Raw genomic sequence first — 12,912 nt, 5'->3', positions numbered from 1 at the left:
GTAGCGCGTTACTACCACTGAACGGTCACCTGATAGCCTCAACGGGAAATTATAGGGCATAGGGCAGTTTTCGAGGGTTATCCTCATGCGTTCTCTTGAGGCAATTGAGGTAAATTGGGATTTAGGGATAACTTGCTTTATTTGATTGTGCCTTTGTGGCTGCGTAGCTGGTGCATACTGAGAGGTGAATTAGCAAATACTGAAGCAGAGATAGCTGTATTGAAAGGTACTCAGTCACAGCGCAGTAAGGTACTCGAGTCGCCTTGCATTTCGCAGAGATATTGAACTACATGCGACATAAGTTATATGCTGTCAAATGCACCATGACTACTAGTAATACCGGTGATTGGGCATCTCCAGACCGAGAACATATTCTGGCCCGAAGCTGGTCTTTGAGGCAGCAACTTTCGGGGATAACGCCAGCTCGGGATTTTCGGTCTTATGCAGCTCGGAGTTGACGCATTTCAAGGTATTTATAGTAGGAGTGGTAATCAGACCATCCTTGACCATTGTCGCATGTGTTCTTTAGATTTATTTGATGACCGTTAGATAAGCTCGCTATTTTGTGGTCATAAACATCTACGGAGTACCCCTATCGCGATCACAGATCCCACCAAGATGTTACGAGCACTTTTATCATTTGGTCAGCGCAACACAGAGTACATCTTTCCAACCGTTGATCCAACAAAGGATGGACCAGACTGCAAGCAAGATTGCGCCGATTGCACGGTCGAATTTCCGTCCAAGGTGAAAATCGAGAGCTTGACGCCGCTCTACGGACACATCAAACGATTCGATACACACGTGCTGGTGGCTACGGGAAAGTCAGACTGGGTTGAAAGAGTGACGCAAGAAAAGGGCAGTTTGATGGAAGCATTGGACTCTGTCAAGCCGCGACAAGGTGTACGTATCTCGCCAGGGTTTTACGTATCGTCTTCTGACAGAGCCAGAGAATGATGATATCTGCGTCAAATCTCCGCTCGCCGGAGGATCTAGAGACCGAGAAGGAAATTAAGGGAAATTCTGTGCTGATTCTACCTTCATTTACGTTTGTGGACTGCGTGAAGCCCGCGGATGTGCGAGAGCTGGTTGACCGCTACATCGACACACCGCAAGACGCAGGAACCTCACAATCGGACTCTGGACTTATTTCACGACCGTGCGAGTATGATTACGTCGTGCTTTTATGCTCGCATAAAAGGCGAGATGCCCGTTGCGGGATCACGGCACCGTTAATCAAGAAAGAGCTCGAACGGCATCTGCGTCCTCTTGACCTATATCGCGATGCACATGATGAGCGCCCCGGGGGTGTCGGGATATTCTTCGTCTCACATGTCGGGGGTCATAAATTCGCGGCTAATGTTATGATTTATCGCAAGAAGGAGCAGCAGATGATCTGGCTGGCACGGGTCAGGCCGGAACATTGCGAAGGCATTGTGAAATACACCCTTTTGCAGGGCAAAGTGGTACATCCGGAGAGTCAGCTTAGAGGAGGGTTTGATCGACTTCGAGGATTGACGAGTTGGTGATTGGATTATGGTAGAGTGGTTAAGAAACCTTAGCCTTACTAATGTAAATGGAAACTGGAATAATAGACGAGAGGGATAGTTAACCAGGATGTCTTTCACGTCAGCCACGGCTGATAGCGCTGAGGCGCCGAGCGATCCTTCAGCTTCGGCGTTCCTACGCATCTCAACACGGGAGGCCCGGGGGACTAGGGCTGGCGGAAAAGGCTTGCTGTAAGGCTTGCTGTCAGGTTTGCAATCTGACTCGCTCGTAGATCGTAGCCTTGTTGTCAAATTCGGCAGACTACGGAGTACGCCTTGCTGACTCTAAGCTTAGAAATCATCCCTCTTTGAATATGATGCCCTTAGGCAACGAGATTACTGGAGTGAGAATAGTGAGACAGGGCTATAGACGGGCTGAAATAAGGTAGGTCCATGTATAGTATGATTGCTGTAAAGGACAACGCGAGACAGTAGCGCTCCGTGGTTGATTAAGGTGGATTTCCGGCGTTATTTATTTGTCGATGTTTAAAAGAGACGCACCACCCTTATCTAAGGTAGATAGACTTAGACTCTAGATCACCAGTTAGACCAGTGATACAGTCCAAGTTGAACGGATCGAGTAGGACGGCCGAGGACGATCTGGTGCCTGAGACCCTTAGGCCTCAGTTCTCTCCTGATACGACAATCAAGTGAGACCATTGCGGGGGTGATTGCCCGATTCGGTTAAGAAGCCCGGTGGGCCACACACGTAAGCTGCTGAACCGTTTCCGCTTGTTCCCTATGAAAAGCCCCGAGCCTGCGCCTGCCTACTGGTAAGTTTCGAGAAAGGGGAAAAAGAATGACAAAGGAGAATGAAGCATCGTTGGAAGTCGTCGGTTTCAACATAATAATGACGATAATGTATTATCGATCATGACAGAAATCCAGCAGAAAATGGGGCCTCCAGACCCGGAGCAGCCCCAACCACCAGAGCAACGCGTGCGCAAGAGGCGCAGACGCACTATGGCCTGCACGCAATGTCGCAGCAGAAAGCTCCGGTGCGATCGTGAATATCCCACATGCGGCCGATGTCTGAAGAGCAAAACCCCTACCAAATGCACCTATGAGGATGGCTTTCTGTGGCAGCAACCCAATACAGTTGCATCGCCCGTCTTCTCCGACCGAGGTTCCACAGTACTGGCTCAGATGCCCCGAGTCGATCGGGCGCCCGCACTCACTACCCCGGACTCGGGGATAAGCAGTCTGCCGCCTCGGTCACAACCTCCACCACTGCCATCTACACCGCATGGCCGTCATGGAGAAGAGAAACGGAGCTTTCTCGAGACTGTTCTCGGAGCCCCCAAGGCGGGTGTCAACCAGGAGCCGTATGTGAACACCGAAGTGCTGCAGCGGCCCCGGCATCCTCCTGAGAATCGGCACGAGGCACAGCCACAGCCGCTGGAAGATGACGACGAGCTTGCATCTCCTTCGCAGCAGCTAGATATCCTGCCGCGTATAATGATGCGGGGTAAGGAGACCAAAACTCGGTTCAATGGGTCAGGCATACTTGCCAACTTGATCGCGCAGGTAAGTTCCTGCCATATGCCGTTGAGTTTCTTGCTCGTTAATGCTTTGGCAGTTCCCAGACATCAGGTCATTTGCGGAGGAGGTGCGACTGTCGAGTCCGAACCTTACACAACTGCGCTTCGACCTGGAAAGGGTAAAGCGGGGTCTGTGGAAAAGAAAGCCGTTGAATGAGTCGTTCCCGGTGCCCGACACAAAGTCGCTCATCGACATGCTGCCCTCCCGTCGAACAGTTGATGAACTAGTAGTCTTGTACCTGACCTGTATCGAGTCCACGCATCGCATCCTTCACGTTCCGTCGTTTCTCAAGGAGCTGGACGAGTTCTGGGCGCAGAAGGACAATCCCGATTTGGTATCAACTGGCTTTGTCGTGCAACTCCTCCTAGTTCTTGCCTGCGCTTGGAATCTAGCAGATTTTGATACTCTCCAGCTGAAGAACGAAGCTAGCCTCAAGTGCTATACTCCAGTCGAGTGGGTTCTGCACGTCGAAAAGTGGCTGGATAACGCACATATCAAACGGCCAGAGATTACGGCTCTCCGAATACAGATCCTCCTGATCATTGCCCAAAATAGTTTCGGGATGAAACGGAGCCATGCCTGGCTTGCTACGGGAACGCTGGTCAAACAGGCCATGATAGCTGGATATCACCGCGATCCTAGCCGGTACACCAAGATCTCCGTCTTTAATAAGGAGATGCGCAGACGAATCTGGACGACCATTGTCGAACTCGACCTTCAGGTTGCCCTTGAACGGGGAATGCCCCCCTCGGTTCAAGAATCGGACTATGATACAGCTCCGGCCTCGAACATCAACGACAATGAAATTCAGGAGACCAGTACAGAGCTTCCCGGAGAGAGGCCGCTCCATGAAATCACCGATTCGTCCTTCCAGGCAGTCCTCACGCAATCACTCCCATTGCGCCTTAAAGCGTGCGCTCTGATGCATTCTCCCCGGATCAGCTGCCGCTACGAGGAGATTCAACGTCTGGACTGGGAGCTCGGGAGATATCTTCAGAAGATCCCGGCTTGGCCGACTGCAGAGAATGACGACTATCAGAGCAGAAACAAAGTCACTCTACTCAAATCGCTCCTGGAAACGAAAATCGCTCACAGTCTTCTCTCCGTTCATACCCCCTTCGCAATCGAAGCCCCACGGGAGCCACTCTTTGCACCCTCTGCCCGATCACGCCTAGAGGTTGCCACTCTCATCCTTTCCAATCAAAAGCGCCTTCATGAAACGTCGAAACAATTGTCTCTCTGTAATTTTGGGGAGTGGACCATGCAGGCATTCTGTACAGTATGTCAGATATTGCACGCGGGGAGTAGCGCCCACGGTGAGTGACCCGTCATTTGCGAATTTCAAGAGGTTGGCTCGATGTCATTACTAACGTTTACTCACAGCATCTTCTCCTACCTTCCTCACTCACACGCTACCCGGGCTTCCCGAATCCCTCGTCTCGTTGCTCGAGATGGTCTTAGCCTCTGTTGAGACGCGGCTTCTTCTTGTGGTCAAGGGAGCAAAGGAGTACTTCTTCATGTCAACGCTCCTGGCGTTGGTCAAGGCGAAATTGTGGCCGGCACAGGCGAATGTCTATAAACAAGAGGTTGTCGACCGCGTGATCTATTTTGCGCAGACCCTCTTTTCGCGGCATGCCAATTGCGCTCACTTGGGCGACCGAGGGCAGGGCTGCTTCGGAACAGATCAGGTTAATGCTGGCCGCCTCCCACTTGCTTTCGTCCACTCCGCTGACACACCCTTCTCTTCCAGGTCCCTAGTTTGACATCTGGCCCTGGTATGGCGCCTCCTCTTGTCGCAGACCTAAACGGCGCTCTTCAATCGCCAGGCTTCGGTGTCGTGGTAAGTACCTGAACCTTTTCCAATTCACTCGCATCTCTGATGGCGTGGAATCTAGCCTTATGGAGAGATAGACCCCTTCCTGGAGGTCTTCGACTGGGCGGACTTGACGGGAATCACTCTTGGAGAATGACGTCAAAATGATATGGGCTGGAACCAATAACGATCCATGATGTATTATTGTTGAATTTCTATGTATATGATATACGAGTGTTTGCTGGCCGGGATATGATCGCGTTCTCCGTCATAGTGGGTTTAGGGATGTGGTCCACCCTTGGCCGACGAAGGTCTGATCTCACTCGGGTCGATCCCGATCGGGATAACTTCTTCCCTGTACATAATGTAGCATGATAGACATGATCACTGACGAAAGAAGTGGTTTTCCCGAAGATTGAGAAGCATGATCAAGGCAGGGAAGACATTGACTCGAGCCTAGCAACTAGTTAACCAGTTTGCTGGAGCCTGGAGCCTGGACATCCACTGATCTACAGGTGCTCCACATGTAAAGTAATGTAGGCAATCAATGTTGGCGGTATTGGCTTTCAACGCCTGAAGAGGAACATTCGATATTCTCAGGTACTCAAAGTAGCAAAGCATAGTAGGTAGAATATTGTATGACTGACTATGTATGTATTTGAATGCTGAAGGTAGGTGCCATGTCTGAAAGGTACGCTTCCAATCGGGTGCTCCGTACGGAGTATATCATAGAGTTTAGGTCCCTTTTTTCAGGCCCATTCTCACAATGACATTGGCTCTCGCCCCTGACGCTGCAGTGGAGACTGGAGAATCTGCTCTTAGCTCAACAGGGGGAAATGGCACCATCCACGGGGGTCTATTCTGTGATCCAGTTGGGCATCACTTTCTTAAGGTACTAGGCTACCAGTAATACTGTATCTAACAACCTTCTTTTTTTAATCTGAAACGTGCACTAAGCTGTTTACCCTCAACTTAGCATGATGTATTATTGTCTAAAGGCTAGTCGAGATACTATCATCCACTTCATGCCTTGTTGCAACAGACTGTTGACGCTTCCATCTCATCACTGTCTTGGCGTCTGTGACATGGTATCATTTCGTTAACGCGATCATCATGAGCATTGTTCCTTGACTGCTTATATTTTCAGGAGACCATTAGTGGTCAATTTCCTTAAATTTGTCACATCTTTATCACAACAAAAGAGAGAAAGTGACGACGCAATGCTTCGAATACAGCTCCTCCTACAGGCCTCCCTACTCTTCCACCAAGCAGTAGTCGGATCGCCATCCTTATCGTCAAAAGAAAAATCGGCCCTCTTCTCCAATACTGACAAGTACCCCTTCCCCAACCAGGGAAATGTCATTACCCACGACCCCAACATCATCGAATACAACGACAGTTTCTACCTCTTCATGGGAGGCGTCCACATTCCCGTCAGCAAGGCCTCGAGTCTTGACGGGCCCTGGACAAGGGTCGGAACAGTCCTAGATGGACCCAGCATCATCGAGAAACAGAACCGGACTCGACCCTGGGCGCCGACGACGGTCCAGCACAACGGCTCATTCTACTGCTACTACACAATCAGCACCCCCGGCAGCCGCAACAGCTCCATCGGCGTCGCGACGACCGATTCCCTCGACGGCGGGAAATGGACCGATCACGGAGCGCTGATCAACACGGGGTCCGGGAACCTGTCGCACATCTACCCCTACAACGAGTCGAACGCGATCGATGCGTCGTTTATCGTCGACAATGCGACAGGCAAGCTGTACTTGAACTACGGCAGTTTCTGGCACGGGATCTTCCAGGTTCCCCTGGCTGGGGATCTGCTCTCGGTTGAGGATGCGGAGCTCCCGCGTGCAGTCAATCTTGCGTACGAGCCGGCGGAGAAGTTCAAGCCGATAGAGGGGTCGTGGATGAGTTTCCGAGAGCCGTATTACTATCTTTGGGCCAGTCATGGGAAGTGCTGTCGGTTTGGGGACGGACAGAATGCCAAGGATTTTCCGGCGAAGGGTCAAGAGTTGGTTGCGCCTCCGCGGCTTTTGAGTCAGGCTGGCTGATTTGGATAGGTATGAGATCCGTGTGGGCAGGTCGACGAGTGTGAATGGACCTTTTCGGGATAAAGATGGCAAGAACCTCACTGATGGCGGTGGGACGGTTGTCTACGCCTCGAACCATGGTGTTGTGTATGCGCCTGGGGGAATTGGCGTGTTGCCTGCGAGTGAGAAGCATCCTGAGATTTTGTACTATCACTACCGTGAGTCAATTCCTTCACTATGTGTCTGTTGTACTGACTCGACAGTGAATACATCGATGGGCTTAAAAGACAATGTGAGTAGGATCACGACCAAGCAATGAAAGTACTGACATGTCAAGAACGCACACTTGGGCTGGAGTTACCTCGAGTACAAGGATGGATGGCCAGTAGCAAAGTACGTGCAGTACCCTAAGGAGAAGACGTCAACTGACCCGTGCAGAGCCGTAGAGAACAGCGGAATGGCCAGTCGTCCGAACTATATCCTCTGTATATCTGCTCTGATTGGTACGCGTTCTGTCAAATTACGCAGACTCTGAGCTGACAGATACAGTGGCATATGTTCTGATGTGACAATCTACCCATGATTGGCGTATCGCATCTTCCTGCATAGAGACGAATGGTCCGACTGTACAACGCTTAAAGCTTATAGATACCCTTTCGCTACATAATGAATGATGACATACATTGCTCATGTGTTACATCTCATCGATCATATCCAGTCAAGGATCCCAACCACCGTCGACATTCAGAACCAAGCCAGTCGTATACGACGAGGCATCACTCAGCAGAAACAGCACCGACTGCGCGACTTCGTCTGCCGTCCCAATGCGCGGGATAATCGTGGGCATAGCATTCAACGTACCCTGAATATCACGAGCCTTGTCAAGCAACGGCGTCTGGATACTCCCACTGCAGCACATCAGCAACATCCCTGAAGACAATCAGACAATCAACTTACGGAGCAATCGCATTAACCCTAATAGCCGGGCCAACCTCCTTCGCCACACTCTTCGTCAACCCCACAACCCCATGCTTCGTCGTCGAATACGCCGCATGCAGCGCAAACCCCCTCAGCCCCTGAATACTCGCCGCATTGACGATACTCCCCTCCCCCGCCGTCGCCGCAATACTCCTCACCTCCGCCCGCAGACAGTACATCATCCCCGTGAGATTCACCCTAAGCAGAAAATCCCACTCCTCATCATCCTGCTCCACGAGCTTGCCCACCCCATGCTTCCGCCCAATCGTCCCCGCCATGTTCGCCGCGCCGTCCAGCCGCCCGAACTTCTGCACCGTGGCCTCGATCCACGCATCCACGGACGTGGAGGACCCCACGTCCACAACTGTTGTCAGGACCGTCTCGCTGTCGGAGCCGAGTTTCGCGAATGCGCTGGTTAGAGCGTTGGCGTCGATGTCTGCGAGGGAGAGGCGCGCGCCGCGGGCGTGTAGTTGCTGTGCGACGGCTAGGCCGATCCCTGCGACGCCGGTGACGGCGTAGACTTTGTTTTTGACGGAGTCCATGGTATACTTGGTTACTTGGTTATAGATTATAGATGTGGTGTTGAAATGTAGAAGTGAGGGCTACGTGGTTGTTTGCAGTCTTGAGAGGGGTAATCGGAGTATGTTCGGGACAAGATGAGGGGATGGTTATGGTGGATTTAGCCATTTATCCGGTGGAGTATTGGTATGCATCATGCAGATCATGGGGATAATATAGATAGGTGTCTGATTGGAGGCGGTTAATTGGAGATTCCTTCTATAGAGTAAGGAATAGACTAGAATATTTGGTAGTGGTGCATGCAGGATGACTGTATATATTCATAGCACTCCGGATTAGGTTGAACTACCTCCCCATTTCACCTCCTGCTGAATCAAACTGGAAATAATCTATTCAAGCTGCGTATGTTGCATCACAGCAATATGTACTTCCTTCGACAACGAATGGAATTACCCCCTTAACATAGGACTCTACTTTCTGGCCTCTCCTCCCAGATAACACGGCTCCTTAACCTTACCCCAGTTACACTCCAGCGCACTCGCACCCACCCATCACCCAGTGCCTCCACTGCATACAAATCCGTCATAAGCATAGCCATCACCGCCAAGCCGATTCTCCAGGGTCCGCAACAGCCGGGAGAGTCGTATTGTCAACCCATCAAAACCATACGCCAAACAGGTGTCTAGACAACCATTTCTAACATAGTAGAAATGATAGGCATATTCTGGTTGACACGTCTCGACGCAAGCCGGTAAACGCATAGGCTGTTGGGGACATGAGCAGAATGCCTCCCTGTCGTCAACATCAACACGTTTCCCCTCGTCCCATTCGGGATGGGATGACTTTGGAATGACCGGACTTATTGCTCGATGATGGACGGTCCCGTGTCTGAGTCTGCGTAAGACGTCGGGGCCGCGGTGCGGATGTCTTGACGCTAAGTAAGGTCATCATTGCGGACTGATTGTTTCGGGACCAATGGACTAACCCAGTGTTCAACGAATGCAGATTCTGGCCAGGCCATAGGGCCTTCAGCCTCCTCGTCCGTGTCATCCTCAAGTTCAGCCGCTTCTGAAACTCCAGAAAGCGAAACAACTCGATTAAGATGCCATTGCATCCCTGCAAGTTCCTATTCGGAAGTGGGTGGGTGAGGTCTCCAGAGTGAGCCTGTGGCCCGATTCGACCGTCGTGTTCTCGATAATGAGGCGGTTGGATGGGCTTCCATCGCTTACGGGGTATTCCGAGAGGTTAATGGATGATATTGGTCGTTTTGTGACCAGAACATCATCATCAATGGTATGCCCCTGGCTCGTTTGCCAGTAGATCTCAATGCCCAGTTTGCGCATCCCATCGTAATATTCAAGTGGTCGAATCTCAAGTCTGTCGTCGAGAGCTTATCATGTGTGCTGTTTCCAATACTGCGGGATGAACTGGGCTGGGCTCTCTTTTGCCACACGTATCATTGCCTTGAGTCTCTCCAGACCGCATACCGGAAGGAGGGCCCAGAACGTTGCCGAAATCGTATTCTGGTCAATGACGGTCGCGAGCTCTGAAATCAGTTCGGGCCTTCTTCAGCCCATGTACTTCAAGCAGATTGTACCATCTAGATACAAAAGACCAGGCATGGTTGACAGTGAATGTCTGAAGTGCAGGTGAAGGAATGTGAACAGTCCTGCTGGGAAAGGTACTCTGTAGGCTGGCTGGTTACACATCATTAGACCCACACCCGACATCAGCTGGAGAGTTATTGAGGTATACTTACGGTCTATCCTCTAACAAAAGACCGGCCTGCTTATGAAGTTATGACCATTGCGGTGTCCATGAATCGTCCAATGCATGTTGATAGTCGACCTCGCAACAGATGCTACCAGGTGCGTTCACCATATCGAGCGGAAGCAAATGCAGTTTCAAGGCGCGGTTTGCCCCAGAGACTTGGGGACGAATTGCTGGGGTCCGTTGCATCTATCATGAATAAGCGCGAGCGCATGCTCTCATAGGATACAAAGGATACAAAGGATACAAAGCAGTCAGAAAATATGCGATGCTGTAGATAAGCCTGTTTTTAGATCCTATTGAGTTTCTTTGATCTAGCTTCAATTTATGTTCAAATCCCTAGAGCCAAGTGTCGTAGTGCTGACCAAGATACCATGACCAACCGCTGACCATAATCCGTTCAGTCACTTGCGACGCTTCTTCTGCCCGCCAGATTTCGCTGATTGACTTCTAAGTGGACGTTTATTCTCCTTGTCTCCTTCAGACATGCCGCTTGGTTCAGGTGGCCCGTCATCGACCCTGCTAGACTCCCCCGAAATCGAAGACGACGTGTCCTTAGCTATGGCAAATCCTCCACCTGCCGCAGCGGTCCTCTTCTGGGCGATTTGAGTCTCGTGGCTTGCCTTGTCAGACGTCTCAGAGGCTAATGTGAGGCCGACCTGGTCGCCCGAGAAGCCAACCTTCGAAAAGCTCAAACGGAGCCTCCCTGTTCGTTTTGAAGCTGTACATACGACTGACTCCTAGTGTGAGTTTTCCGCCCTCCAGATACGCCTCCATGATCCTCCCGTGCTGTGGAGTCATGAAGGATAGAAGTAGAACCTGCTTCAAGTTAGTCTTATGTGTTATTCAATCAAAGAGGAAATGTGGCAAGCTACTGACCGGGATTGTTTTGTACTCCCTGAATTCAGGCTGAGAGTACCGCACTTGCATCGCCAGAAGGATATAAGCCAACTCATGGGTGCGGATGCCGTCGCCAGCTTCTTCCTCGCTGTAATGCTCAACAACCATCGTCACATGCGGTAACCGCTGATCGTCGACCTCGAAGAGTCCGGACAATGGGTGTTCTGACCGGCGGCCTAACGGTTTATAGCCCAAGTAAATCTCGGAAAGAGTAGGACTTTCGTCCATGCTATGTAGTAGATAGGTCCATGTAAGATCCTGCATTCAGAGCGTGTGAGACTTTCACTTACTTGACGTAGCTCCATTCTCTAGCTCGTATCAACACTGATTGTCGTTTTGGCATATCGACTCGTAGAGCATGCCAGATGCGATGGTTTAAGATCATCTCGATTTGCTGCACACGGGACTGAGGGTCAGCCGCTAAGCGCTCTGCGAGGGTTGCTTCAGGACCGGTCTTGGAAGCCACTTCAGCGTCATACTCGTTAAGCAACAGTAGGTGTGGATTCCGCTGCTTGACAAGCCGTTCGTGATCAGGGTCAAGAGGATGCTTGGCAAACCAATCTCTGGATATGGCCTGAAAAAGTGAGGGCGTTGGGCGGAGGTCGAAGGCTCTTCCAGCTCGATAGAAACAACGTTGACGCCTATCTGCCGACACTGCGAAATGGTCAAAATCGCTTCATTGCGTCTGGAAAGTCGGTCGAGGATTCGCGCCACCGCGCGTTTCCTAGTATCTGGGGTGGAGGGCATTTTGCTCTAGATGGAGCTTGAGTGACAAGACAGGAGGAAGTTAGATGAAGAGGATGTGTAGGATTTTCCAGACAAAGATGGAGCAGATGATCGCATGAAGTAACTATAGGTTACGTTGTCTGTCATAATTCATCATTCCACTAAGGTACCAAGGTTCCGAGGCAGGCCCCGAGCCGGTAACGGCCCGTTGGCCGTTGTATAGAGCCAGGGCCAGGGCTCAGGGCAAGGGCTGGTGGATCTTGTATATCACATCCACCACCACCTTCGATCCTCTCACCTCCTCCCTTTCCTCTGCACATTGATTCTTCTCATGGCATATATGGGAGCAGCTGTAGAGCATGCATTCCACTCTGCATCCTAGCCTTTAGCTATGGTTTAGTGCAGAGAGAATGATGAGTATCAGAAGATACCCTGTTCTGAGAATCAGATGTAGAAAGACCTTAGGTACACAAAGATCCGTTCTGTTATTATGTCTCGGATATCGAGAAGTCGGATCCCTTAGTAGCGGGTGTCGCTCAGGTTATTTAGTCGCCTGTTGCCTGTTGCACGATGAAGGATGATAATGCGAGCTTTTCGATTCCATGAGACTCTACGAATCGTGTGATGGGGCAACTGAGTTCGCGGAATGTGATATCCTGTTGGGAAGCTCTTCAGCCTACAGAATCCAGCCTGCAGCGACAAAATCAGCGTTAGTTTCATCCTGAAGACCTAATTTAGGTTTATTAGGATGCACAGCCAAACCCCATACACCTATATTTAGTAGGTGCTAGGTGACTATTCTATCTATTAGTGCAAATATAAGATTAAAATTGTCTTTTCCTGTGTATTCTATCCTCTCTTGCAGATTGTCATACATCCCCCACTCAGCCAAAAAGGTGTCCAGACAACCATATCTAGCCAGTAGGGATGATAATACAGTAGGGTCAACACAGCAGGGAGGACATGACATGGATGCTTCATTGCCGTGATTGAACCAAGCCCAAGGTGGCTCTTTTGAGGTGGTTTGATATCACCAATCTCATATTCACTATTGAAGTCGTCGTCCATCATTTCTTGG

General features: G+C 50.7%; 5 protein-coding genes across 5 annotated transcripts, besides 1 other annotated feature; 3 read left to right on the top strand and 2 right to left on the bottom strand.

The window, feature by feature from the left end:
• Nucleotides 1-618: 618 nt before the first annotated feature.
• Nucleotides 619-1,529, top strand: NFIA_068040 (sucrase/ferredoxin-like domain-containing protein; the record flags this gene model as incomplete). The annotated part of the gene is made up of 2 exons (XM_001263531.1): nt 619-903; nt 951-1,529. The coding sequence occupies 2 exons, from the start codon at nt 619-621 to the stop codon at nt 1,527-1,529; spliced, it is 864 nt and encodes a 287-aa protein (XP_001263532.1).
• An 891-nt stretch (nt 1,530-2,420) lies between these two features.
• On the top strand, nt 2,421-5,059 carry NFIA_068030 (putative C6 transcription factor; the record flags this gene model as incomplete). Its single annotated transcript, XM_001263530.1, has 5 exons — nt 2,421-3,074; nt 3,127-4,405; nt 4,473-4,777; nt 4,840-4,929; nt 4,985-5,059. 5 exons carry the CDS (start codon nt 2,421-2,423, stop codon nt 5,057-5,059), a joined length of 2,403 nt encoding a protein of 800 aa, XP_001263531.1.
• Nucleotides 5,060-6,122: 1,063 nt separating this feature from the next.
• On the top strand, nt 6,123-7,260 carry NFIA_068020 (endo 1,5-alpha-arabinase; the record flags this gene model as incomplete). Its single annotated transcript, XM_001263529.1, has 3 exons — nt 6,123-6,922; nt 6,972-7,159; nt 7,205-7,260. 3 exons carry the CDS (start codon nt 6,123-6,125, stop codon nt 7,258-7,260), a joined length of 1,044 nt encoding a protein of 347 aa, XP_001263530.1.
• A 399-nt stretch (nt 7,261-7,659) lies between these two features.
• Nucleotides 7,660-8,461, bottom strand: NFIA_068010 (SDR family NAD(P)-dependent oxidoreductase; the record flags this gene model as incomplete). The annotated part of the gene is made up of 2 exons (XM_001263528.1): nt 7,660-7,849; nt 7,899-8,461. The coding sequence occupies 2 exons, from the start codon at nt 8,459-8,461 to the stop codon at nt 7,660-7,662; spliced, it is 753 nt and encodes a 250-aa protein (XP_001263529.1).
• Nucleotides 8,462-10,431: 1,970 nt separating this feature from the next.
• Nucleotides 10,432-10,459: a microsatellite.
• Nucleotides 10,460-10,612: 153 nt separating this feature from the next.
• Nucleotides 10,613-11,855, bottom strand: NFIA_068000 (uncharacterized protein; the record flags this gene model as incomplete). Its single annotated transcript, XM_001263527.1, has 5 exons — nt 10,613-10,888; nt 10,947-11,027; nt 11,088-11,337; nt 11,399-11,573; nt 11,666-11,855. 5 exons carry the CDS (start codon nt 11,853-11,855, stop codon nt 10,613-10,615), a joined length of 972 nt encoding a protein of 323 aa, XP_001263528.1.
• Between the last annotated feature and the right edge of the window lie 1,057 nt (nt 11,856-12,912).

The sequence above is a fragment of the Aspergillus fischeri genome, genomic scaffold (genome assembly GCF_000149645.3).
Source record: "Aspergillus fischeri NRRL 181 1099437636252 genomic scaffold, whole genome shotgun sequence".
Classification (NCBI taxonomy): Eukaryota; Fungi; Ascomycota; class Eurotiomycetes; order Eurotiales; family Aspergillaceae; genus Aspergillus; species Aspergillus fischeri.
Note: the sequence above shows the minus strand (reverse complement) of the source record. Positions and strands in the feature narration are given on the sequence as shown.